This window comes from Haplochromis burtoni, unplaced genomic scaffold (genome assembly GCF_018398535.1).
Source record: "Haplochromis burtoni strain Fernald_Lab_line unplaced genomic scaffold, NCSU_Asbu1 Contig_134, whole genome shotgun sequence".
In the NCBI taxonomy this organism is placed as follows: domain Eukaryota; kingdom Metazoa; phylum Chordata; class Actinopteri; order Cichliformes; family Cichlidae; genus Haplochromis; species Haplochromis burtoni.
The window spans coordinates 220,931-248,222 of NW_024582495.1; the positions used below are offsets into that span (position 1 = coordinate 220,931).

Consider the following 27,292-nt stretch of genomic DNA (forward strand, 5'->3'; position numbering starts at 1 on the left):
TACAGCTATTCCTTAAAAAAAATCTTACATTTCTTTCTACTTTGGGTAGGTCACCGCACTATATGCCACTTTACGGTACGGTATATGACATTTTCATTTCAGGCATGAAGCTTGCAGCCACGGAGACCACAAGAAAAAAGTACTTATTTGTTTTATTTTGTTTTACACACGCTTAAGTTCCTGTGTTAATATAAATACGCTTCTAAATCAAATATTCATTACTAGTAGAGTAAGGGTATCGTCAAGGGAGTCTAGCTTGTCGTAAACCGTTAACTAACCAATCAGCAACATTGACAATGCTAGAATTTTATCTGCAAATTATACTCTCCTGTAAGAAAAAAAATGAACTTTTATTTCAAAGCGAACGGACTATCGATACCGTTTAGTGAAAACTGAAATTATATGTGGCATTTTCTGTCTTAGAAGTATTTGTAAATGCCTTTACTTCCAGTCACTTGTTCCCTCAACACTATCTTGAGCGCCCTCTCCTGGTGTTCTACGTGAGTTGCAGTTAATATCTGTGCAATGGAATTAACGGGAAGCGGAGTTTTTAGACAACTTTCTTTATGAACAACCACACAGTCAAATAAGGCACTAAGAATATTTATGTACAAAACCAGTGTACAAAAAAAAAGAAACTAGACACTCAAACAGTGCATTAAACTTAAAATAACCAGCCATGTTTATGCATGGTTTAAATTAAAAATTGAATGCAAGTATTTGTGAATAAAAGACATCCCTAATAATACCACAATCCAGATAATGGAATCCAATTTAGGATTGATTGATAATAATTTCAAATTTAATTTAAGTCATTGTTAAATGTGGGCATTGAAGCAGCCTGGACTGCAGCCAGCTTCACACGTTGTTCTAGAAATTAAATGAATAAAAATAGAATCATGAGGTCCACACTTTCAATATCTTTTGTAAACCAGAGTTCACATCCAAATAAAATTTTAGCTTTATGTATTCATTAGTTGGGTAAATCTCATTTAGGAGAGGAAGTGAAACATATTTCTCTGCAACACCTGAGCTTCCTCAGGATATAATTCCTTTTTACTGGGTTATGATACATTTTGTCTAATAAAATATTTCTGATAACTTTGTTTGTGCACCTGCTATCACAAAAGTCAATTATTGTCAGTCTGGGAGAAGTCCTAGAGTACACAGTGTCTTCTTTAATCATTGATCTCAGAGGGACCCAGATGGCACTTGTCAATGTTTTATAACTCTTAGCAGTGCATACTAACTTGAATTTTTCTCAGTACACCTCAGGCTGTAATAGATTACTGTTCTAATCCATAAAATGAGCTACATCCGTACACAGATATCGTACCAAGTCTAATGCATCTGGAGTTCCACACAGGTGTGTTGTGTGGACAAAAGGTATGGCTATAGATTCATTTCTAATAGAGAATGACCTGCTGATAGAAATCTGTGAGTTTAACTGATAAAGAGCTGCAAACAAAGTCTGTTTGAGCCCTTTTTCCAAAGATCACACTGGGAATAACGATCAAAAGTAGTGTCCGTTCAGAATGAAGGTTCTAAACCATCTCAGTTTGAAGTACTATTCGTATTATAAAAAAAATGGCATTAGCCCCAACATCTTTATAATTTTTAACCATATCACATGTTACATTTATGCCTCCAATGGTGTAGTGGTTAACACGTTTGCTTAGCAAGAAAATTTGGCTGGCTCAATTAAAGCCAGACACAGCCATCCATTTTGGAGTGTGTGTCCATAAGCACATCTGTTGTAATAATTAAATAAATAAATAAGCATTAAAAACCTATGCTAAATCAAACACGTGGTGCTATGTGGCAACGGAGTAGCTGAAAGCTGCTTTTATTGCTTTGCTATGTCCCTCCGCAGCAATCAGTTTAAAATGAATATTTTGAACTGGTTTATATTTCTTATACCAACACAAATATTCCTATTTTCTGTTCCTATCTCATCCGTATAATTCCATGACATTTCACTTCCTTTTAAATGTGTATTACATATTGACTGCAGAGGGGACTCATGCAGAGCCAGTATCTCACATTTATTTATATTCAGCTAGAGACCTGAGGCTTTGGGGAAGTGGTTGATCACATGGAAGGTAAAAGGAGTTAATGAGTTCATTTTTCAGAAAGAGGGTTGTGTCATCTCACTTTTTTGACACATCGTGAAATTTTAAACCAAAACCTTCATGACTCAGTTGGTTTTAACAGGTCATAAACACTTCACACCTATAGAACTTTTTATGGATCAGTTAGTGGTTTTAGATCCAGAGAATAAGATAAATTCAACTGGGGTTCCTCAAGGGTCTGTCCTCAGTCCTTTATTCCTTAACCTTTACATGGTTCTGCTTGTTACTATCATAAGGAATCATAATATATCCTGCCATTCCTACACAGATGATGTACATTTGTACTCAGCATTTTCCTCTGATGATCTTACCTGCACTGATGACATTAACTGCTGGATGCCTCCAAACCTTATAGAACAGAAACAAAACAGAAACTTTGTTGTTGATCCAAAAAGTCAGAGACAGAAAAATGTGGTCATATTTGTCATCCCTTTCTCTGAAATACAGCGTGAAAAACAGCAATGTTACCATTTTGGACAGTGTTCTCAGTTTTGATGATCATGTTGATATTCTATTATCACATCATGCACTGTAGATCTATGTGTTTGTTTTTTTGTCTTGTATGTTAGGCACTCTGACAAATCTGACCTTTTGTAATCTGTTTTTTCATCACGTTTAAGCCTTCACTGCAACTATGTGTAATCACAGACAGCAACTTGGCAACCATTATCAACAAAAGTGTTAAGCTGCTAAATCCTTCAGGTATTCCTTTGTTGACCCCAAATCTTGAGCAAGTGCCACATCACTGCTGAAAACAGGAACAGGTGTTACAGTGATATCTGTCACCTGTGATGCTTCAGCTGCGTATAAGGTTGCCAGTATATGCTCAGGTAAGATGTCTTAACGGTTCATTGGTTATTTAAAAAATAACGTGACACATTATAAGATTTAAAACAACATGTGGCAGGTAATCCCTCTGATCCCCAAAGAGGAAAAATTAAAACCTAGAGATGGTTGTTTGGGAAATCCCAGTAGATCAGTAGTTTCTGAAATATTCAGACCAGCCACATTCAAAGTCATTTTAAAACACCTTTCTTCCACATTCTGATGCTCAGTTTGAACTTCAACAGGTCATCTCGACCATGTCTACATGCATAAATGCACTGACTGATTAGATGTGTGCGTTAACGAGCGGTTGAACAGGTGTACCTAATAAAGCGGTCAGTGAGTGTGTATTCTGCTACAAATAGGTCAGTGTATGCACAAGCAGTCACTGGGGGCCAAAAGCTCATACTTCAGACAGTTCTTCTTACTCTTGATGACGTCAGTGCCAGGGGAAATCCTTATATGGTCTTCGCAGTGGGCGCAACAACCTCACCCCTGATATTCAAATATTTACCAGGAACAGCCAATCAGAAGAAAGTTGGATTAAGTCGAGCGAGAAGGAAGCTAAACAGCTTGTTTCAGACAGTGGGCGAAGGGAGGCTTCTCTAGTAGCAGTCCAAACATGAAAATACAAAGCTGGGAATTAGTATAACAGGTTCCCTTTAATCAGAAAAACAGACACAAGTGAGATTTGTACGGTAAATGCGCCCAGTTTCCGCCATGTGATTGGCAGATTAAATATTTGTCCTAGCTGTAGAAGAAGTGTACCTAATAATGTGGGGAAACGGTGATAGAAGGTTTTGAAAAAGAGGCACCCAAAGTGTTTCACAAATTAGTAACCGCTCAGCTGTGGGTGTGTGTAAGAGTCTGTCCCTTTACATAAATCTCGTTTTGGTAAACTAGAAACAAGCGGATAGTTCTTTTAAATGTAAAAAAGAGAAAATGTGTATACGTTATTATTCAGTGATTTAACAGCTCAGGTCTACTTGAAATCAGATTGGATGTTGGCCAGGAACTCAAAACCTCGGTTTTGAGTCAGTTATAATGACTCTCACCAGCAGGTGGCAGTAAGACTTAATCCATAACTATGTCTCTTAACTTCGCCGCTTAACTTCGCTGTTCACGCTGCATCTCGGGTTTCTTACAAGTCGCCCCCACCACACACACCCACCACTACCACCATCTCCGGTTCTCCATCAAAGGACCTTTTTTGGGAATTCTTTCCTTATCGGAATTGCATGTCTAAGAAAACAGATAGTGCTGACTGTAAATCCAATTCAGAGGCCACGTGTGACTGGTAACACTGGGATGTTGGGCTTTATTCTAGACTGTATGTTCTGGGAGAATTGTTATCTTTGCGCAGTGAGCCTGGGTTCAGACGTGGAGCCACTGGACTGTCATAGGTAGACATAGACCAGATTCACTAAATTTCTCATTACACCCACCTTGACCCTGATACAGTGCTGGAAGAGATGTATCATCTTATAGGGGTCTACCACAGAACAGCATACTGGTTTAATCTAGTCAGCTCAAAGGAAACAGCTGTCAGGGGCTGCGCTCATGAGTATCGTTGTTATGAGACGATTACGCACGAAGTTAGAAAATGGTAAACATGCCGAGTGGAATTTTTCCATTATTGTCGAGTTGATGAGATCTGACTGTAGAGGGCGTGATGGGACCCGATGTCAGAACTGGTTTAAAATAATTCCTAACATATGGTTTTGTTTTCGTTATTGCGCTCTTGGTTAAGTACTCACCGTTGTGCGATAATATTTTCACTTTTATTTTGCTTTTTAAGTTAAGTTTCGTTTGTTTTAAAATCATACAAATGATTGCATTTCCTATCTTGACACTCCTGTTGTAGCCAAGTGCTACAATACCACCAAACAAACAGGGAAGAGGGAGAAAGACAGAAAAAAACGCTTAAGTGCTTAAACTTGCTTTTTATTGTGTTCAAGCGCAGTTCAGTGTGCCAAAGATCCTTGAAGAACAGCACAGGTTGTCCACTTGCCTTGCGCGTCACATACCTGAGCTCCGCCCCTCGCAAGAAAAAATAAAACCCCTCGAGACAGGAAGAACTTGTCAATTCCTCTCACTCCCAGAGCACAAGTTCTTCAAAGTAGTTTACTGCATGTTGTCACGGGAGCTATAGACTCACCACATTCAGACGCATCTCACAGCTCAACCCAAAACACTCAGGGCGTCTCACCTCAGCCCTCCATGCTTCTGCAATCCGGCGGGTGTTAAGATCCATGGAAGTGGCCGGCTTCTACGAGGAGGGCAGCTTTGCTATCCACAGTAGAGACAGCGTTATCAGCCCCATCGGCGGCGGCTCATATTGGAGGCTCGGTGACTCGATGACGGAGCTGGGCATTGAAGAGCGGGAGAGAGCGATAGACTTCAGTGTTTACCTGGACTCAGCTTTGCACTACCCGCAGCTGGCGGCGCAGACGCAGCAGCAGCAGGGGGACGTTTTCACAGATTTCTTGGCAGAGAACAAGAGAAGAGTTGCAGCTTTGCAGAACTACAAGAACTACTCGCTACTGAACGAGCTGGAGACGAGCCAGTGCGACAACCTGAGGGACCCCAGGGAGCCCTACGCGCTAGGTTACCCGGAGCTGCAGGAAACCCGCGTGGATAGCGTGCTGAGCCCTGAACTCGGGAGCCGCTACAGACCTGCTGCTGCTGTTGCCGCCGACAGAGAAGACAGTCAGGAAGACGCAAAGATGGAGAACGGCTCGTCTGCTTTTGACATGAGGTCCTACATTCATTACCAGTCCACTAGTGGCAGTCTCGGAAACATCTCCACTGCGTCCTCGACTTGTTCCAGCCCGCCCGGCACACCTGCTCCGTCAGGTAAAAGCAGGTCACCATCGCACAGCGGCAAAATGTCAAGCGGGAAGGCAAAGAAACGTCTGGACAAGGACAGTGAAGAGTACAGGGTGAGGCGGGAGAGGAACAACCTCGCCGTGAGGAAGAGCAGGGACAAAGCCAAAATGCGCAACTTGGAGACTCAACACAAAGTGCTGGAACTGGCCGCTGAGAACGATCGTTTACAAAAGCGAGTGGAGCAGCTGTCCAGAGAGCTGACCACCCTGCGCAACCTGCTCTCTGCCACCGGACAGTGTTAAAACACACACACACATTCACACACCGGAGACTCTGCACGGATCTCCGTGCTGTTGTCTGATCATCGGTGGACTTTAAAGGGAATCCACTGTGCTGAAAACGGTACGCTTCACAGGTGAAGACGGCGACCACCAGTTTACAAGGACACTTTGAATGGGACTGAAGGAGTGGGTGCATGTATTGCGCAATCATTCACGACTCTTCACATGTCACCTTAGCTTTATTCTCAGATGTGATTTTTGTTTTCTTTTTGTGTGTGTGTATGCAGTATTTCTGTGCAGGTTTTACGTACATGCGAGTGAATTTCTACATTTTTTGTGTGTATTTGGAGCAGTGGTTGTCAAGGGAAGAGTTGTGCTGCAGTGAAATGATGCAACTCTTTGTAATAGTATTGGCAATGAATGAAATAAGTCTAATTATTTAATATTGAAAGGTGAAATGCTTTAATTGTACTTGATATTTTATTGAATTAAACAGATTTATACTTTGTTTAAACAATTTCACTTGTAAATCTTCTTTTTTTGTCCCTTTGAGGCAGGTGAAGGCTCAGACAGACAGAAAGGGGCGTTTGCTTGTCTAATGCTTACACTCATCATAGACGGACTGTGTAATACCACATATTTCTCTTACAACATATTGCAGATAAGAAACTGGCTCAGCGACAAAGCATATTCCTAATCTTTTAATTGAGGCCTGCGTACTGAAATACACCCCAAAAGAAACATGGAGCAGGAATTTGACGTTTCTTCTTGGAGATGGAGGACATAAAAAAAAAGAAACATTACATTATATGTACAGTATTTGCTCATGTGGTGTATTCATGAAGCAGACAATGGCACCCAGTGGTTTGATCAGAAGGTAAATAGAGAAAAATTGACAAATAAAATAGAAAGATGATTTTTCTTCCTGAAAATTAAGAAAAAAAATGCTCTTTGAGTAAATCTGAAAGCTGTAGTGCTTCTGTTTACTTAATGATTGGCAGAAAAGTTCTCATATCCTGAAATACATCCAGGCAATTTATGATGAAACGATACTGCTGAGGGCAGCAAAAAGCATAAAAAAAGACCAGGTCACACTGCACGCAGCACAGAAATGTTGGCTTTATCTTTAGCACACTGCTCTGTCAATAGTCTGCAGGGTCCACTGCCCCAGAGAGGGGTTCAAGGTTGCATGGAAATTAATCAGCAACTAACCTCCTCGCACAACCTGAGGTCACGCTTCAACAGCCAAGATCTGGCTGGCAGCGAGCGCAAACCTTATTTTAACCCTCAAGTCAGGAAAAAGGAAAAATGTAGAAGTTTTTTTTAAAAAATGGAAGTAGGTTAGCTACAACAGGCACAATAAGTTGACAAATGGTCTGCAGTGAAATTTACCAAGCCCTGACAAGGCAGTTCACTGTGTGCACAATATGAAACATATCTGTCACAAGCAAGCAAATCCCAGACTGAGCAGATAAAGAAAAGGGAGCACGGTGGGATTTTAAAGGATATCTATGACAATTCAAGGTGGGGAATGTTTTTCAACCCTTTCCTCAAACAGCGAAAAAAAAGTGCCTCTGTTAGGTTTTCTCTTTTTTAAGAAGTGGCACATGTACTACACTGACAGTGAAGAGAAAAACGAGGGGAAAAGCTCACTTTATCTTCTCTTAATGAAGCATAAAAACTATGTGATGCTGTTTGTGTGCAGTGAGAGATGACATTTAGGATATTTCAACACACTCCATGATGAACAGTTTAGCTTTTAACTGTTGTGCAATATCCTCCCTTTCCAGCACATCACCCCACGAAGAATGCTACACCCACATTTAAATAAGACATTGTTGTACTCTATGTTCACGACAATGGCTTTAAGTGGTTGTGGTTTGGCTTTAATCCCCAAGGCCAATCAGAGAAACAAAGCAATGTTTCAGAGAAGCTCTCCATTGTTTGTCAGCAGGGCTCTTTGCTCCCGTTGCTCTCGTTCTCTCTGCAAGCGCTGGCACAGACTCCTTCAAACATTCTCAGCATACTTTCTTCGATGACCCCTTCGTTTTCTACTGGAGCCCCACTCAGTCTTTCCCTGCTTCTGGCTCACATGCTGACAGGCAAGAGGGAAATTCCCACACAGGATGACCTCTGTGCTTCAGTGTTTAGCCCGGCCCCCCATGTTCGCATTTTACCGTCAATGGGCAGTGTCTGACCGTAAACTCCTCATTGCATCACAGCTCCTCCAATTGGTCTCCTATAATCCAATACAAACACACAGGACACAATCACATTACACACACACACACACACACACACACACACACACACACACACACCTGTTATCCCACTGCTCACTTTGTACTAGTTGTTGTGAAATTGAAGAATTTTTCTTATATGTGAGTCATTCTTATATGTTAGCAGTTATTTGTTCCTCAGAACAATTTGTTATAATGTTGTAACAGATTGTGCTTTTCCTTAAATAAACTTGAAGAACTCTTAAAATTTAATTTATCTTTAATTTATCCCTTTTTCTCATTTGTTTTTAAAATCTCAGCTGACTGCAGCAAGAGCACACTACATGTTTTATATCACACAGAAGGTTGTCAGAGTGAATTTAATACAATATAATGGAGCAAAAACGAACAAACAACATTTCAAAAACTACTGATTATGATTGTGATGCAGTGTTTGCTGAATGAAATACCTTTACAAACGAGGTATTTTATGACATGATATGTGTTCAGCTATATAAGGAGGTGACTGTGGCTCAGGACTGGATTGGTAGATCGATCCCTGACTCCTCCAGTAGTCCACACACTAAAGCGTCCTTGGACAAGACGCTGAACTCGAAGTTGCCTCCGATGCACCCATCATAGTTCGTGTGAATTAGAAAGTGTTGAAGCAAAGATAAAATCTCTGTGTGTCTGTGTGAATGAGACTTGTTACAGAAAGTCCTTTTAGTGCATGACTGAGTAAAAAGCTGCAATACACATTGAGTCATTGATCTTGCAGCAGATTTAATGTGAAAACATTTAACTAGAAAACTAGTCAACTCTCTGTGGAAGAGTTAAAGTATTTGTGTTAATTTTTCACTTTTCTACCGTCAGAACTGAGCAGACCAAAAATATTAATCGTATTATTAGATTAATAGTTTTAATTCTGTCATATTATCTCACAGACTGGTAACTTGTTCAGCACATTCCCTGCCTTTCGTCCTATGTCAGCAGTTTCATAAGAGCCAGCCGCCCAAGCTGGATAAGTAAGTGGATAGAAGGATGTTTTTTAAGTCTAGTATTGTTGTTGCTGCCTGCAGATGTTGCTTCATATTAGTATCCATCATAATCAGCTTTGTCATTGAGTTACAAAACACAAAACAACACATAACAATGATATGCTTGATATGTTTCTGACTATGAGTAGAAATCAGGCTGAAGCTTGTTGGGTTCTTTTAAACAACACCTTGAAAACTGTAGTTTCATCTTTGTTTGCTTTTTTAACGTGAAAGGCTCAATAATTCCCTAAAACATCTGGATACTATAGTTTTTAGCAACAAAATAATTCAAGCAGATCATCATTTGTTAACCAATATTTCCAGCTATTGATTTATGGCAGCAGGATAATGCACGTGTGGCTCTATAACATTAGTTTTAGTATTGAAGCTTTATGGTACAAAAATATAGCTAACCTATATATGAGCACTGAAGTATCTCAAGGTACTATAGTGGGGCCATTTTTGTTTTCTGTTTGCACATCTTTTGTGTTTTTGTTTTTTTTTTTAAATTTAATTACCTTAAAACAGACGCACCTTTGCTGAGTATCTTGAACCCGGTGACCCTAAAGTACATGTGACAATATGCCCATGGAACAAATCTGGACCACCTTGTCGAAGCTGTGGCCTGTACGCATGAAACTAAACAAACAGTTATACTTCCACTGTGCCTGCAAGTTAACAAAGACTGCAACAGAAAGAAAAGTTCAAGGAGAAAGAGGGAGAATGAGTATCTTTTATCTGTACCGAGTGTGAAGAGAGAATTTTTGTTTTAGAAACATCTTTTCTGCTATTGTTTTGCTGTTTTAATCCACACAGCAGCAAGCAGTGAGTCACAGATCGGGTAGGCATCAGTCAGAGTTATGGCAAAAGATCAAAGAGCTTTTACTTTTCCTGGCTCAATGTTGAGGGCGCTATATGGACCAAACTGTATATGAAAGGGCTGTATGAGACACACATTATTGATTAGCTGTGTAAAATACGTGCTCTTTTGGGCCCTTGATATGAATCTCATTTCCAGGTGTGTCCTTCAAATGAAGCTGGTTAAAATTTTACTTTCTTGCTCTTCATACACTTTCTAAAGTTGACTATCTAGTAATTAAACAGAAAATACTTTTACATTAAAAACCCCACCATATTTCTTCTGTATTATGAGACCTGTACTTTAAATTTGCAAGAAGTTGTTCCCATGTTTCAAAGTGTTGCTTCATTTCACAATGCGGCCAACCATAAGTACAACTAAATCAAGATTCAGGTAACACCCAGTTTGGAGAACTTTCTTTGACTTGCAGTTGGTTCATTGAGCAACATTTGAGTAATGTGGGACTCTTAAATACTGAGAAATCGCTCCTGCCGAAATATCTGTACCTTAGGCAATCCTTCTAGTTTTAGTCTAACTTAATCCTAAAAAACATGTATCCATTAATCTATACTACTATCGCAACACATTTCCTTAAAAAAAGGATTGATTTTACAAAGTGTCCACAAAATTGAGGAACTGAAGTTATTACTGAAGGACAATGCCACACGACACTTTTGACATGAGTGACAAATGCTGAGACTCGAAAGCTTCTGAGATTGGAAATGGAAAAAAAACAGGACATTTATATAGAGCTTTTCTGTTTTATTGACCAGTATAAGAGGTTTAAACTATGAGCCACATTCACCCATGCACTGCACTTTGTATTCTTATGTATTACCGTCTTATATATATATATATCTAACAAACTAACTCAGTGATGGAGAGGACTGAGCAAGAACACATCTAAGACCTGTCGATATTGCAAAAAATGCGTATTTAAACCCTGTCTAAGTGTTCAGAGTGGGTATATATAGAAAAACGATCTGGAAGATAGATTAAGTGTTTTGAAGTTTTGCACTAAAAACATAGACCCTGTAAGTTAACACTAAAGGCAAACAATTATCAGAACTGAACCAAAAGTAGCCAAACCCTTGCCATTTTTTAGCAACAATGAAAACAAATATGTAAGGGTGATTTTAACACTGATTTTGCCTTTTTATTTTCAATTTTTAATTACAGTTCCTCCTCCTTAGTGAAAGGCACACCGGATATCCAGACCATGAGTTGTAACGGGAAGCCAAACCGCCTGAGATACGGTAAACGGACCAGTACATGATCTGTCTTGAAGTGAACCAAGATTTCAACATCTTAGTTCACTTCTGCAATTTTTTTTGCTGTGGATGACTGTGAAAATTCAAGACTGACGTGCAGAAGTGACTTGCGGTCACTACGCAGCAAGCCTCCCTGCCCAGATCTTGCATAAGAGCAGGCCATCCTTGCAAAACGAATGCTGGCTTAATTATTCGAGCAACGTTTGTGATCAAGAAGAGTTTATCCTAATAAACTCTCAATGTGTGAAAATGGAGAGCATTCAAAATGTACAGTACAAAAACAGGGATGATTAGAGAACTAAATAATACATCTTTATTCACATGAAACCTGAATAGACTTTCATTTTCAGCGGTAAAGATATTAGGGAAAATCCACTTGAAAATAATTTTTAAAGTGTTTAGAAAGTCACAAAGTTTACTTACTTCAAAAACCACATTTTCATCTTTACATGCAGTCTTACAAAATATTAAAATGCAATAGATTTCTGAGTCTTCTTGAAATTTGTAGTAATGTGATCATTTATTTGCACAGTTTACTTTTAAAGTAAAAAGGCCACAATGCAAAAGCATCCAAGTAAAATTTAAAAAACAAACAAACTGCATGTACATTTTTTACCAAGAAGCAGTCACCAATTATTATTATCATGTTTATGTAAAATGTTAGATTGTGTTTATTGCATGTCACAATAAAATAAGCCAATAGATGTCCAATGACTGCATAAATAAAAAAGCAAGTTAAACAAGTTAGGTAAATTTCAACTGTTTGTTTATTTAGTTAGTTATTTGTAACCACTAAATGGGAGGCAGCCTTACAGCTACTTTAGGAACTGCTAACCAATCAATAGTCAAGAAAGAAAATAGTCAAGAAATAAAGAAACAGAAATGTGCATCTGAGCTCGTTTAAACAGTCAAGACTTCATCACTCAGAGAAACTGACTCTAGGTATGACTGCATGCACTTCACTGAAGTAGGAATAAAAAAAGGAAAGGAAACACAACATCCCACTGATCTTTAAGGTAATGAAGTTTATATCAATATTGAAAGTTCAGTCTAATGCACTGTTCCTCAAAGCTGCCCACCAAAACTTTCCTAGATTACCAGACAAATGAATCGCCATGCACACAAAGCAAACATCCTGTTTTATTCTGACGACCACTCCTTGAAAATGTTGAATATTGTGGAAGTGAAAATTTGTCCTCTGATGTACTCGGTGTATTTAAGAAATTCCACTTCCATCTAGAGGTGTACGATAGTACTGATACCAATGCGGGTTTTGGTATCGTATCGATACTGGGCCTCTGAATTCTAGCCCACTGAATTGTGTTAAAAAACATGTAAAGAAAAAATAATACCTCAAATAGTTTCAATAAAGTCTGAGCCTTTTTTTTGATGACGGTCACGTCTATTTTATTCATAGTTTAAATCACACATAAACAAGAAAAGCTGCCCCACTTTCAAAATATACACAATGCTGAAAGGTGTGTTTTGTTGTATTAACTCATTATTATAAAAAGTACAAATCGATGATTCATCTCACAAATCATGGGACACTGCTCTCCCCCATGTAAGCGGCCTATGTAAGTTAAAACTATCAGTATCGGCATTGGCATTAGCAATACTGGGCTTGCATTTAATTGGTAATACATTAATAGATTGATACCAAAATTTGCAGTATGGCACAGCGCAAAAATATGGCGCCATCTGGATTACAAAAGACCAGCTTAAACCAGTTTAAACAGGTAGTTGAAGCCGTTGGGAGGTCATATGCCTCTGAGGCCGAGGGAGAATAATATAATAATGAAACACTGTACAGCAAAAACTCTCGGCTGAAAAATAATCAAATCACAGACAGCAGCTTGAATTATCATAGTAGTAGTGGTGTGTAGGCTTTGACTGACATGATGATTACTCAAGAGGAAACAGGGTGTGTTGACGTGGGTGGCAGCCATGAAAACATTTCACTCACCCACACAACTATGTGGCCATCCTCACGTTCACGTACCCTTACCTTTCACCTCATTTGTAACAACAGCTTTTGGTAGCACAGACTCAGCGGTACACAACACCACACGCAACACTTCTTTTTTCTTTTTTCTTTTGTTCCTTTCCACCGTTTCTACGAAGACAATATCAACAACAAACCCAAAGGAACACAGTGATGACATCTGTGGTGAGGCAGGTCAGCCAGCTTTGTTTACATGTCGACCATGTGTCGACGTCAAAGTCATCGCTCCTTGCTGCGTTCAGCAAGAGGAAGGATGTGGAGCTTATGAGCGGGGAAGCACCGGCTCGAACCTCTTATTTACGCTATGACCTACATGCATGTTTTTACCCTATGATAGTTGATTAGTATATGTCACATCAGTGAGAGTGTCGGTTGGTCCCAGCAACAGCAACCGGGGGGGGGCAGGAACAGGAACAGGAACTGCTCACGGCTGAATGTCTCAACAGAAACAACCAAAGGCATCAGCCTCTGTCAGAGAAGCAGCAAAAACAGAGCTTTTCCATTTAACTTAAAAACAACATTGCTGCTTGGTTTGCAGAAAAATTACCCCCTGCGACTAACACATAAAAACACAATTTGACATGTTTGCGTGTAAGCTGTGCAGCTGCTTAAGGGGGAGCAGCAGGGGTGTAATCCAAGGGTTTTTCCAACCTCAGCGTCAGGGTGACTTCAAGAGGTCACAAGTTAACCTCGAGGACTCATCAGATGATGAGATGAGATGCAAAGTTCTGCTATATCCAGTCTTTTTTCTCACGTCTTTGCTGCCTTAAAACATTACATCCTTGTATTTGTTGCATACCTGTTTGATCTTCTCATGTGGTTTTTGTTTAAATAGCTACTAGGGGAACTAGAGGGGAAGTATCTCTGGGGTGGAAGTGGTAACTGTTTTGTGATAAAAGGCCCCAGTTACACAAAGCTTACAGTCCGAAGTCATAAATCCTTGTCCTTTTCCCCCCTTGAAGCAGGGATATCGAACTCATTTTACATCTAAAGAAGTTTGACTTTGTGCATTAAACTCCTGAGATAATCTAATATAAGTTAAAGAAGAGCAATTTCAACAGTGCGTCTCAGATTTTCTACATGATAAAGAGACGCTGCTGTAATAAATGAAAAAAATCAATCGGCAAGAGTCTTATGTCCTTTTTCACATTTTCACATTTGCCCCATGGGCCGATTAGGGCGTTTGCAGGGCTGATTTTGGCCCCCGGGTCTTAGGTTTGACACCCCTGCCCTAAAGGATATGTTAAATACGAAGCACCAGCAGCTCATTACTAATTACCTATTTAAAAAAAAAGTTTAGACTTTGTGTAAAATGGAGATAAAAACAGAAATCAAACCATTTTAAGGGTGTGTTTAGGCAAAGCAATAAGAAGACAACATGTGAAACCCTGAAATGGAAAACATTTGCCTTTCGATTAGAAATTAGCCTCTCTTTTTTTAATGCTCTCTTTGAATTTGATGCCAACAACAGGTTTCAAAATAGCTGGGACAGACACATGTTTACCACAGTGTTGCATCACCTCTTATTTTAACAGCCTGTAGGCGTTGAAGAATGAAAGAGATCAGCTGCTGTAGTTCTGAAAGAAATATATCAATGAAGAATGGAAAGACGTTTCAGCTACTCAGCAGTTTGTGGGGTCTTTTTGTTTTATTTCAAATGTGCCCTATGTTTACAGTTGGTGACATTTCTCGACTCTTACTACTACTTTTACTTTTATGGCGCAAGTTTGGGTGCTGAGATAAGATAGCATGCAGGCTTGGTGGCAAATATTTCAACATTTGGTAGTTTGTCTCACCACTTCATGTTAAAAATACTCCTTAAGCATCTTCAGCAGAGGATATTTAGACGTTTCTCATGTTGTTTGGCATACAGTGTCCATGTACGCCAAGCAAATTGCAGAGAGCAACAGCTTTGTAAACTGTAACTTGGGTGATTCTGTTTGTTATTCTGTACCCTCTTTCTTAGTTTAGCACTAATCCAAGTCTTCATTAGGGTGAGGATTAGACCAAAGTCATAGCAGGATGTATAGGAGTGATCCATTAGATGACTCTGATTTGTCTGAGTGACAGATAAATCCTTATTACTAGCAGAGTGGTACTTCTCTCACTGGCACTTTTTGTATTTTGGTTTTGCTTCCAAGCGCGCAGAAGAGGCAGTCATCTAAATGTGCATGTAGGAGGACACCGTCAAGAAAGGTCAAAGGTGTCAGAAAGGAATAAGGAAAAGAATATGTGAACAGGTTTTGCCTGGAACGCATCTCAGAAACCAGTGTTAGACTGATCAGTACGCTTCATACATTCATGACCCAAAGAAGGCTGTAATGTTTCTGGATGTTGTTTATATATGCTTTGTTTTGAATTTTTGAATGGACAGCGTTCAGTAACACTTGTTGTTGAGAGTCTTCCTGAGCCTTTAGGGCAGTGATTTCCAGCAGACTTTTTCCTGGCTTTACTACAGTCACACTGAAGGGCCTGAGAATCATGTTCAGACAATATTGATTTAGATTTGGCATCACCGCTGGCACTGTATCAGTGGAAAAGAGATTTGTTGCCAGTAAACTGAGGTATGAGTTGTTCAACCAGATTTTGTTTTTTGTTTTTAATCATTTAATATCAAAAGGAGCCGGTTGAGGTGGCTCAGCCATCTGAAAAGGATGCTGTCTAGACGCCTCCCAGGTGAGGTTTCACAGGTGTGTCCAACCAGGAGGAGGACCCGCAGCAGACCCAAGACATGCAGAAGAGGTTACATCAGTGTTTTCCCTTGAAGAGCTGGAGGAGGTGGCCAGAAAGATAAATAAAACGAGCATAAATTCTTCAAACTAATCACTGTGTTTAAATGATGTGCAATTTTTTTTTTGATTCAGTTCAATTCAATTCAATTTTATTTCTATAACGCCAAATCACAACAACAGGCAATCTATATTGTAAGGTAAAGACCCTACAATAACACAAAGAAAACAGAAAACCTCACCAATCATATGACCCCTATGAACAACCCCTTAATTGGAAGTAAAAGCTCCCCTTGAACAGGAAGAAACCTTTAGCAGAACCAGGCTCGGGGAGGAGGTGAGCGGATGAAGAATTTTCTTCTGGGTTTTATGTTTCTAATATATTTCCAGCCTTTTTAAAACAAAAACCAAAAAAAACCAACTGCATTGCAGTTTAGAAAGACTAAAGAAAGACGGAGCCGACGTGTCTGGCTCTGCTGACTGGTAACGAAAATCTTTTGCCTCTAAAGGTTACTAATTAACAAAAATCCAACTCTTCATAAAGCTGTCAATATTTTCAGTCTAACTCCTGGCACAGTATAGTTTTTACAGTTAGAAGAGATATGTTTATCAGTGAGCCTTAGAGGTGCTGGAAGGTTGATTTTATTACCTTTGGACAGAGATAAACTGTTTCCAGTCTTCTGTGGTTCAGCCAACCCCTCTAGCTTTCTGTTTGCTGGTAGCTGCCTTTCACAAGAAAGTAAATGAACATATTTTCTATTATTGGTAGAGTGTTTCTCAAACAGTGGAGTGCAGACCACCAGGGGAAACATATACAATAAAGCTAAAGTGAGGTAAAGGATATTAAACAAGCAAAAGTTAACTCACAATTTAAATAAAACTTAATATGTAAAGTGTGAAAATTGGTCAAGTGTGAACATTTTTTGGCTCCTGAAGAGGGGCGTACCAGAAAAAAAAAACAAAAAAACTTGAGAGCTTCTGTTTTAAATGCAAAAGGGTTAAACTCAAGACCCACAAGCCAAATCTGGCCCTTTGCAAATTTTAATCTGGCCCGCTTATAGCTGTGGTGTGCACACCAAATTAAACAAAGAGCCGCACCTTCATAGCACCTGACAGCTAACAAGGTAACACACAGTCCAACCAAAAGGCAGCTGAGGTATGAGACTGAGTAGGTCATGTGAAAAGAGGCCAGTTTAGGCATTAGCCATGAGGCAGTTTCTGTTTTAAGAGAAAATTGTGTCATTAAGGAACCAGTTGAAAGAAGAAGAATTTTGATGTTTAAATGAAAAAGAAAAAAGGCATTTACAGCAAAGAAAAATATTCTTCCAGCTAAATCTCAGAGTGGGAAGTTCTATTCCTACATCCAGCTGGTTCCATGCCTAAACTGTGTTTCGCAGATGGAAAGTCGAGACGTTCTGGTGAACGACTGTGCTATCATGTTGAGTCCTGTAAAACGGGCTCGGTGAGACTTGCGGGCATATGAACGGGAACAGAATGAAAGATCCGCTACTTTGCTTTGACATGAGGGTGTATTTTTAAGTGACCCATAGGGCAGGTAGCTGTCTGTCAGGTTTGTGAAACAGGTTGCTGTGGGCTGGTTGTGTGGTAGCCTTCTTATAGTTTAAACACACAACTTTATAAAGTCTAAAAGACTTTTATGTGGGCTGATTGAGGCTTTTATGTGGTCCAAAGTGTACATGAGAAGGCTATATGAAGCATAAATTATCAGTCATTAAACTCTATATGTATGGCCCTTGCTATGCTTTTCATTTCCTGGTGTGGCCTCTTCAGAGAAACTGAATTTGACACCTGTGCTTTAACTGTGATTTTTCTTTTTAAAAAAAAAACCAAAAAACTTGTTTTTAAAGCCCGAAAAGGGATCGTGACTATTTGCATCTTAAATGTTGTGGAAATTTGAGCCAAGTTGCCTTTCAAGACAAGTTAACACTGAAAGCTTTGTCTTATTCACTCTCCTGGGTTTTTGGAGTTTTGAAATAATAAGGGCATGAATAGACATGATACACCTGATGACAGTGTACTCACACGTTGTGGTATTGAGCTCCCATTGTACAGCGCTGCCGAGTGTGGTGACTCAGACTTCTGCAGAGTCACTCTTGGAAAGATCTGACTCTCCTCTTATTCAGGAATTTCCTGATCCCTGCTCGGCTCCCTGTGAAAATGAACTGCAGGCTACAAGAGAGACTTCCAGTCAGCCATTGCCCCACCCACCCTCACAGCTGGCCAGCTATTGGGAAGTTCCAGGTTAATAACTAAACTGAGGACATATGCTGAAAGAGTTAGCCGGGCAGGGCTGATATCTTTTTTTGGTCAGCTGTGAATGTGGAGTCAGCATTGTGAAAATTAGGCTGAGTAAGGAAGCAGAGATAACACAGTGAACCTCTGACATTTATTTAAGCCCGTCTGTCTTCCTCCATTTTTTTCTTTAAGTTTCTCACTAAAGTAAAAACATCAGAAAATGTAGGCCGAGATGACATATATAGATAGGAAACACAATCAAAGTGACATTTAACACATGTCTAATATTAAAATAACAATTCATTTTCACCACAAACAGTGCATGAGTCACAGCAGCGCAGTCAGATTAGAAAGATTGTAGTTTCAGTTGAAACATTTGTGGTTTTAGGACTTCCGGTCACACCTTGATTGTAGTTTTCCTAGTGGTGCGTGTTCTTTGCCTTGACGTCAGCAGAGCGGTGGTTGGGAGTGCTATTACTCACTCACTGTTTAAAATACATTCTTGTACACCAAGTACAGCACAGTGCTTGTTTCTTAATTTCCCAAACAGGAAGTTCTAGCCAAGACTGTTGCCAAATCATCTGCGCTACACCCCTGTGGTGAAGTTTACTCAAGAAACGCATGCATCTCTGGACATGTTTAACCTAACTTTAAAGTTTGATGGCTATTGTTGTTAAAGATTTTACACTAGCAGGAGCAAAATCTCGTTATTTATCAACCGCAAAGTTTGCTAATCACAAACTGTACAGCATTGTGGTTTTATCTGTGGGGATCTCTCAGATTAAATAATGAAAATTAAACTTTAAAGATTGGTTTTAATGAAAATGTCCCCTGTTTGTAAAAGATTGGGAAAAAGTTTGAAGACAAAAAGAAAATTAATGTGACGTCCTTCCTCACAGTCACTGTGAATTCTGAAGGCAGTGTCTGCAAACTGGTTTACTCCAGGCTCTCCACCGCTGTAAATACAAACATAATTGATGAGCAAACACCGATATCATACAGACAACAGGAAAGAGTGGGCCGTAACAAACACGTCTACGCTTCACATCGAAAACAGGTGAGGATCACAGTCCCACAGAGCCACCTGCTGGTGAAGACAAGCAGAGGCTGGTCAGTACTGCACGGCTCATGGCATAAAAACTCAGATCTGAGAAAAGTTAAATATTAAATAAAACCACGCAAGATTTCCCCTTGAAAGTACACAACCTTTTTGCTTTTTATTTTGACATATAATGTCTTAAGTACAGGGGATAGCCACATGAAAAACATATTTAAGCTCTTAAAACCAGAACCAAATCAATTGTACACTCCCTCCCAAGTGTCACGCTCTAAAGCCAGAACCATTTTTCTACAAGCATATTTAAGTAGAAACATCAGGGGGTGTATCATAACTGGAAAAGCAAAACTGCCCCATTTTATGCATTGTCTGTTATCTGATTCTTCCTTCCACTAAATTTTATGACTGCAGGATACGTGGCTGCTCAAAATAAGTTCGCATAAAGTTTGCATAACAACTACTGAGGAGCAAAAATTTAATAGTTTTATTTTTACAGTAAAACTGCACAGTTTGTTACTTTATTATATGAATATTTTTGAATTTCTGACATAAATAAATTGAACCGTATAAGAAACAAACAGAACCAGTAAAAGAAGTAAAATATTACCACAAAATACCCCCACTTTAAGTCAGTAAAATCTTTTCTTTTCTGGAGGATTAAATTACGTCTGAAAAACACGAAGGGCTCTTTGAGAGTTAATAAAGCTATGAAATTTTTCTTAGTCTCCTCTGTTATGCAGAACCTTATAAATAGGGTCATCGTATGAAAAATTAGCGAGTCCCTCCCAACTAACCCCGCCAAAATCTTTTTTTTTCTTTTAAATTGTGCAATAGCTGTAATTTATCTAATGAATCCATGCAAAGTTTTACCTTCATTTTCACTCAGAGCTGACACACACTGGGCAGTTTCTCGTTTTCAGAACATTCTCTGTAAACCCAAAAGATGGTTATGTGGGGGAAATCCCAGCAGAGCCGCAGGTTCTGAAATACTCTGAGCAGCGTATGGCACCAGTCACTTAAATCAGCTCTCTTCTCCACTTTCATGCTCAGTCTGAATTTCAGCAAGTGGCCTTGGCCATACCCATTTGCCTAAACCCGTTGAGTTGCTGTTAACGAGCAGTTGAACAGGTACAGCTAATGAAGTGGTCGGTGAGTGCATATTTTCATTTTTTCCAGTGATTCTGAAATCATCCCCATCCCCAACAGCAATCCAACAAGCAGGAAACCTCAGAGGACTCATAGTTCTCAGCTCACAGCGATTATTTGTCCAAAATATAAATACAATGAGACATTTCAGGACTGAAAACAAGATTAGGTGTGAATCAGGACAAATCAACAGCAACTGTGCTTTTTTTTCTCTTTTATTTAAAAAGGAAAATAACAAATGTAAATAAAAAAATACATGTTTTTGAGCTCAGCATAAGAATAGAAAAAACGGGAAAACCTGGTGCAACGGCTGCACAGGTGCTGAGATTTAATCCCTCGCTAAAGCAGAAAAAAAAAAAACCCAGTTCAGCACACTGAAACCTGATTTAAAATATATGTACAGTATAAAAAGAAATGAGTACACCACTCTTTAATATCACCTAAATGTCAGCTCATGTGAAAGAAACAAAACCAGCTATAGTTAAAGCACCGCAAATGAAAAACTCAGTGCAACGGTAACCAATTAAAATGTGACTGAGCAGCAAATAGAGAACTGTCAGGTTAAAGGTCGTTTAATGTTCAATCGGATAAACATCCACTGGAATCTTCCTTGCTCGTCACGGTCACCTTACCCTTTCTAGACTCGGCCTAACTTTCACTTCACGAGCAGCGACATAAGAGAACAGACCACCTGTTGATTTCTCTCCAAGTGATCATTTCACACAGAAATGTAGCAGAAATCACAACACAGCTAATGTCCTTTCCCCCACATACACACGAGCGCCGCACCAGAGCCCAAAAACCAAGCATTCGGATGCGACTGTGTCGGGTATGTGTCAAAGGTGTGCTTACTTCTTTTGCACAGAGTTTCTACTGTGAAGCGTCTTTTGTTTTGTAACGTAACAACTCTAACGGCATTCAAACTAATAGTAAAGTAATAATAACAAATTTAACATTAAAAAAAGTTCACAGGGGTGTACTCACTTCTGTTGTATGCTGTATCTAATACAGAATTATACATTCTAAAGAAAGGTACAGCTATCGAGTCCCAAAGGTAAACGAACGCTAGCAGCTTAACTAATCTCTTCTTAGGATAAACCTTTTGATTCACAAATGCAGCATGCTAAAAGAAATAATAATCATATAAAACAATATCGCCAGCTCAGGGCCATGACAAGATACAATGGATCATCACTACAGTGTATTATTTTCATCCCTGTGCTGGTGTTTGATTTTTGGTTTGTTCAAAGTCCCTGGTTCCCCGTTCAAACTCGAGAGTTAGTAAAGGGCGACACATTGCTGAGTATTTGTATTGCTGGAGAAAAGAGATGGACGTTGGCTACTTTGCATCTCCGGTCTTTAAGCTGGCACTCCACCAACTGAACACACATTCACTTATTTTACAATGTGAATCAACTCTGTTTCGGTTATGTTACGCATTTTATCCACTGTGAGCGATACTAGAACTAAAGCCCAATGTTTATAACCTTCTAAAAGTTCTCAAGCTGTTGAAATCACTCAGACGTTACAAATACAGAGTGAGACACGTCACTCTACCTTGTTTTTTTTTTTGTTGTTGTTGTTTTTTCCCCTCCTCCTGTGTCACTTTTGGGCTACCACGGAGAGAGAAAAAAAAAGAATCACATACCAGGAGAGAACCCGGTCTACATCTCACATTTGATGTCCTGTAAATGTTATATTAATATTTTTCACCGGGTAGAATTTAAAAACTACCACTCACACAAATGTACATATACACACAAACACATATATTGTATGTACTCAACCTGCAGGCTATTAGTGGAGTCACATAACAATTCAAGGCCCACCCCAACATGCTCTGGATTTCATTTTACTCTTGGGATCCATGTTGACCAACAGCAAAGGAACAAACAAACAAAACAAATAAGGTTTCTCCCACACTGGCATATTTTCAGACAGGCTGGTCATAAATCTGGTTCTACAATTTCTGATCTGTTTGTTTAACCAAAAGAAGAAAGAAAAGAAAGCAAAATCCTAACGGGCTCATGATTTACTAATAACATGGAAGAACACATTCACGTGTCGTTTGGTAAATAAGAGAAGAGACTCATGACAAAAAATGGGCTGATAGGTCATTCATCCTGATTCACAGACCAGCAGAGCCCTCCGAGTCTGCGTTTAAGCCAGCACACATTATTTGGGATGTGACACCTGAAAAACTGAGGCCCTGAGCATCCAAGATGACACACAGAAAGAAAGTTTGGGTCGGTCATAAGGTCGGCAGCCAGCCAACCACTCGCACGGCATTTATAAAATTAAAACCAGTGGAAGTGAATCTGCTGAAGACCAAACAATCCACCCCCTAGCAGAGTCAAAGCGGGCTGATTGGTCAGCCTTGTCCACTTTGCAACGTCAGTGGAGAGACGGGGAAGAAGGGCATCAGTGGAAATAGGCTCGATAGCAGGCGAAAGCACTGAGAGCCAGCGCTGTGCACAGGCACACTTTGGTTAGTAGTGGGGACCAAGTCCCCGGCATGGGAGAGTTTTCCTTTGGCTGCTGCTCAGATTTGTTCGGAAAGGAGGTATCATCGTGGATCTCCAAATGGCCGTCGGACTGAGCAACACCGTCACGAGCGTGCTGGAGGTCAGCAGCAGGCTGGGAGTCAGCAGCTGGCATCCTTTTTCGAACTTTTTCTGAGGAGCTGAATGAGAAACAACGAAGGTTCAGATGAGAAAATAATTCGTTTTTTTTTTTTACTTCTTTTTTTCCACAGAAACATGGACTTCCTTGCTAGCTGAAATTGGAAGATTAGTTTTTGAGAGAAAAGAACAAACACAAAAACAACAAACAAACAAAAACACAACAACGTACTAACTTTACCTTTTTTTGACCTCATAAAGTCCAATCAGTTACGTGGGGCATAAGGATTTCATTCTTTTCAAATATGAATGAAATTTCGAGTAATGAGGTCAGCATATGTACAAAGAATCACTGTGAGCAAAACATCCTTTTGATTAGTGGTACTTATTCTAAATTCATGTATTTAAAATGTTTACGAAACCTTTTCAAAATTACAAATTCACAACAGAATGTGAAGAAATAATCACTGTGACCTTGTATTCACAAAGTATTGTATTGAAAAGATATCATTTTTAACTTTGCGTGAAAAAGGGCCACGCTGTACCTTTCTGTAATACCACATGTGCCACAAGATGGTGCACTGAGCCTGGGTAAAATTTATTTAACCAAGATATCAAGTATCAAGACTAATCTTGATTCATGATACAGAGTTTTTGCACAGTTGGAAATGCAGTGTGAAGGATTTTGGGTATGCAACCTACACAGATGTGCTTGTGTAAAAACAACAACAACCAAAAAAAAAAAAGTAGGTGTACAGGGATGATGGTGTGCATAGGTCGCATGCTTATTGATTGATAAGTAGGCCTGAACAGGAAGAGTTAACATCATAGAGCGAGAAGGGCCAAATAAAACAAGTGATAAAAGGGTGGCATGAAAAGCACAAACGGAGGCTGCACTGGACAATTTTCATTGGTTTTAAAACCCTTTGTTAGAGAGTAGTCCACAGAGCAGTTGTTTGTGACACTGCCCCCTGCTGACAGTAAACAGCTACAGCTAGACAACAATCTGCAAGGTTGTACGTAGGCTGTAGGCCCTGTAAGCATCAGCACACACCTGTGGCATCTTAACACACCCACTGGTGAAATGCTTCCCTCGGATGGAGCAAGTCGATCACGAATCAACAGAGAGCTTTCTGTAGTGTCTGCTAAATACTTAAAAGCCGTGTATTTAATTTTAGGAATTCAACACCTCATATTTCAAACTGCACTCTATTTAATTATGTTTCCTGGCCTTTCTGCTCCACGGAGCTATGAGCTTTAGAATCAACACTGACACACGATCCTGTTTTCCTAACAATATTAGATAAACTCAAACAAAACGTGATCTGGATGATTACCCCAGACTGTAGGTCTCTGTTGCTCGGATGATCTCTTCAGGGAAAAAGGACGGCTCTGCTTTGCCATTCTGAGGGTCTCTGGGAGGAGGAAGAGGAGGAGGAGGGGTGAACTCGGGAGGATCATCTTCCTCGTTGGACTGCGCTCTCCATGACTCCTTGAAGAGGGGAAAAAAAATTAAAATAGCTAAAAGCTAAAATAATAGATTTCAAATCGATAGATATTGCAGCATGTTTTGTTTTTGTTTATTTTTTAGAGGGGACCTTTCATCAACAGAGACTCCAGTTTACCTTCATTATATTGCGCATGTTCCTTTATATTTATTATATTATATCAGTCTAATCACAGTATGCTTCTTAATTATTATTATTATTATTATGTTTCTTATTACCAGTTAAATGAGAACATTAAACTCAGTGCATTTATTTTTATGGTTTCTCATAACTGACAAAACAAAACCTGTTTATAAAAAACAGACACAGGCTTTGAACTCCAAGTCAAATGAACCACGCACGCACGCACACATGACCAAGTAGTGATTTCTAACATTCACTCTTAGGATGTTTATGTGCTTTATGTCAAAGGGTTGATTCTGTTCATCTGGACGTCTTATTTAAATGGCCTCCTTGACGCCGCGCTCCTCCCAGACCAGGATGTGTACATCCTGATCATTGAAAGAGTGTCCACTGGCCTGTAGGTGGAAATGGACTGCAGAGTCCTGGCCTGACGAGGTAGCTCTTCTGTGTTGTGCCATCCACTTTGCCAGAGGTTAGTTGGATTCCCCTATGTATAAATCATGGCAATCCTCCTGGCACTTAACAGCATACACTACATTACTCTGTTTGTGCCGGGGGACCCGATCGTTGGGCTGGGCCAATTTTTGGTGCAGTGTGTTTTGGAGTTTAAGCCATGGAGACGCAGTGTTTAGAAAAAAATGCGTCTCAACTGTTCCGATACTCCTGACACATAAGGGTTTTTGCTTAGGCAGCAGTTGTCCTTCTCTCCTGGATCAGCTGGAGCTTTCTTTAGGCGCCTTTGCACCTTTGACAAATGTCCAGCTGGGATAACCACATTTACTCAGAGCCTTCCTGAAGTGATGTTCTTCTGCTTTTCTGGCCGCTCTGTCTGTGGGGATGGTGTTTGCTCTGTGTTGTAGCGATTGACAGAATCAACCTTTTGGGATTTACTTACCTGGATGATTGAGCATGCATCAAGACATTTGCTTTATGATGTTAAAGATGACCTATAATCCATTTTCTTACTCTATCCACTTTGTTAGAAACACCTTGCTAGGAAGGACCTCTTGTGCCTTCAGAAATGCCTTGATTCTTCATGGCATAGATTTGACAACTTTCTGGAATTATTTCTCCATACGGAGATGACAGCAACCACAGATGATTGTGTGGAAAAATCCCAGTGGATCAAAAGTTTCTGAAATATTTAGACGAACAACATTCAAAGTAATTTAAAACCACCTTTCTGCACATTCTGATTCTCAGCTTAAACCTCAGCAGGTCCCCTCGGCCATGTCTACATGCCTAAATGCATCAAATTGCTGCCATTTGATCGGCTGATTAGATATTTTTGTTAAGAAGCGGGTGAACAGATGTACCTAAAGATGTGGTCAGTGAGCGTACACACTGGTACAATGAGGGGAAATACTTGTATGGTCATCTCAGTGGGAATCCGGTCTTTAAGTGATGACGTGATGAATCCTGCTTCCAGCCCCAAACTACTCTGCGTTTAATAAGGCTTATAAGGTGTTTTTTACATATTCTAATGCTTTGTATCTTGTTTTATTTAATCTCAACAAGCCCCTAAAAACAGTCAGTGATCGTATTGTGTGATGGATTATCTCAGTTGTTCTCCCGACTGAAGTTCAGTCCGTTTACAGCATCCTGCCATGTGATTGCATTTGTCCCGGACCTTCGGGAACCCTCACGTTAACTTTTGAGTGGAAAAAAGTTAGCGTTCATCCTCCAGCTTCACTGTTTATATTATGCTAACATAGCTGTGTCGCTAGTGATCACATAGCACATCAAACCATCAAGCCAAACTTCAGTAACCCTACAAACGTCACTGCTGTTTACTTTCCTGTCTTCAATAATGTTGGAAGTGATAGCAGAGCTGTACGTCTTAATTTGTTTCATAAATCTCTCAGTCAGAACATGGTATATTATATTTAGATGCAAACTAGCGAGCTAACTTCCTGATAACTTAGAACGCCATTAATTTTCATAAATTCAGTTTTCATGGATGCCTGGAAGTTAAACTTAATCGTTACACCTCGTAGAGCAACAACGCTGATCATTTTATTAAAGATGAACGGATTTAGACAGTTTTTAACTCTCAGTGATGCCGCAGTGATCGCTGGACTTAGGGACCTGCAGCAGAGTTTGGGCTCTGGCACGGCTAATGACGTCAGACTTAAAGACTGGATAGCTCCACCGCGATACGCTTTACCAGTGACAGCTAATCAAATGAAAGATGGATTAAGGGGAGCAAGAAACTAAAACAGTTTGTTTCAGAGAGCAGATAAACTGAAGCTTTGGACTAAGGTCCAGTATAACATTAAAAAACAACAACAACAACAATAAAACAATAACTTAAATTCTGAAGCAGGTAAAGTTACTCTCATAGCCCTCCAAACATAAAAATATAAAAGGTGGATATTGGTATAGCATTTAATG

At 39.7% G+C, this 27,292-nt stretch overlaps 2 protein-coding genes across 2 annotated transcripts in view; one reads left to right on the forward strand and one right to left on the reverse strand.

Annotated features, from left to right (window-relative positions):
• The first annotated feature begins 5,032 nt into the window (after positions 1-5,032).
• cebpb (CCAAT enhancer binding protein beta) lies at positions 5,033-6,584 on the forward strand. The gene has a single exon (XM_005930625.3). It carries the CDS (start codon positions 5,210-5,212, stop codon positions 6,086-6,088), a length of 879 nt encoding a protein of 292 aa, XP_005930687.1. The 5' UTR covers positions 5,033-5,209; the 3' UTR covers positions 6,089-6,584.
• Positions 6,585-18,026: 11,442 nt separating this feature from the next.
• ptpn1 (protein tyrosine phosphatase non-receptor type 1) overlaps positions 18,027-27,292 on the reverse strand; it is a gene marked incomplete in the record, with an annotated part of 21,107 nt that continues 11,841 nt past the window's right edge. Inside the window, 2 exon segments of the mRNA XM_014336231.2 lie at positions 18,027-23,329; positions 24,605-24,759. Of these exon segments, the coding sequence (XP_014191717.1) occupies positions 23,068-23,329; positions 24,605-24,759 (417 nt within the window).

What these genes read in the sequence shown, in the direction of transcription:
- cebpb (XM_005930625.3), top strand. Translation starts at nt 5,210, where the DNA reads ATGGAAGTGGCCGGCTTCTACGAGGAGGGCAGCTTTGCTATCCACAGT.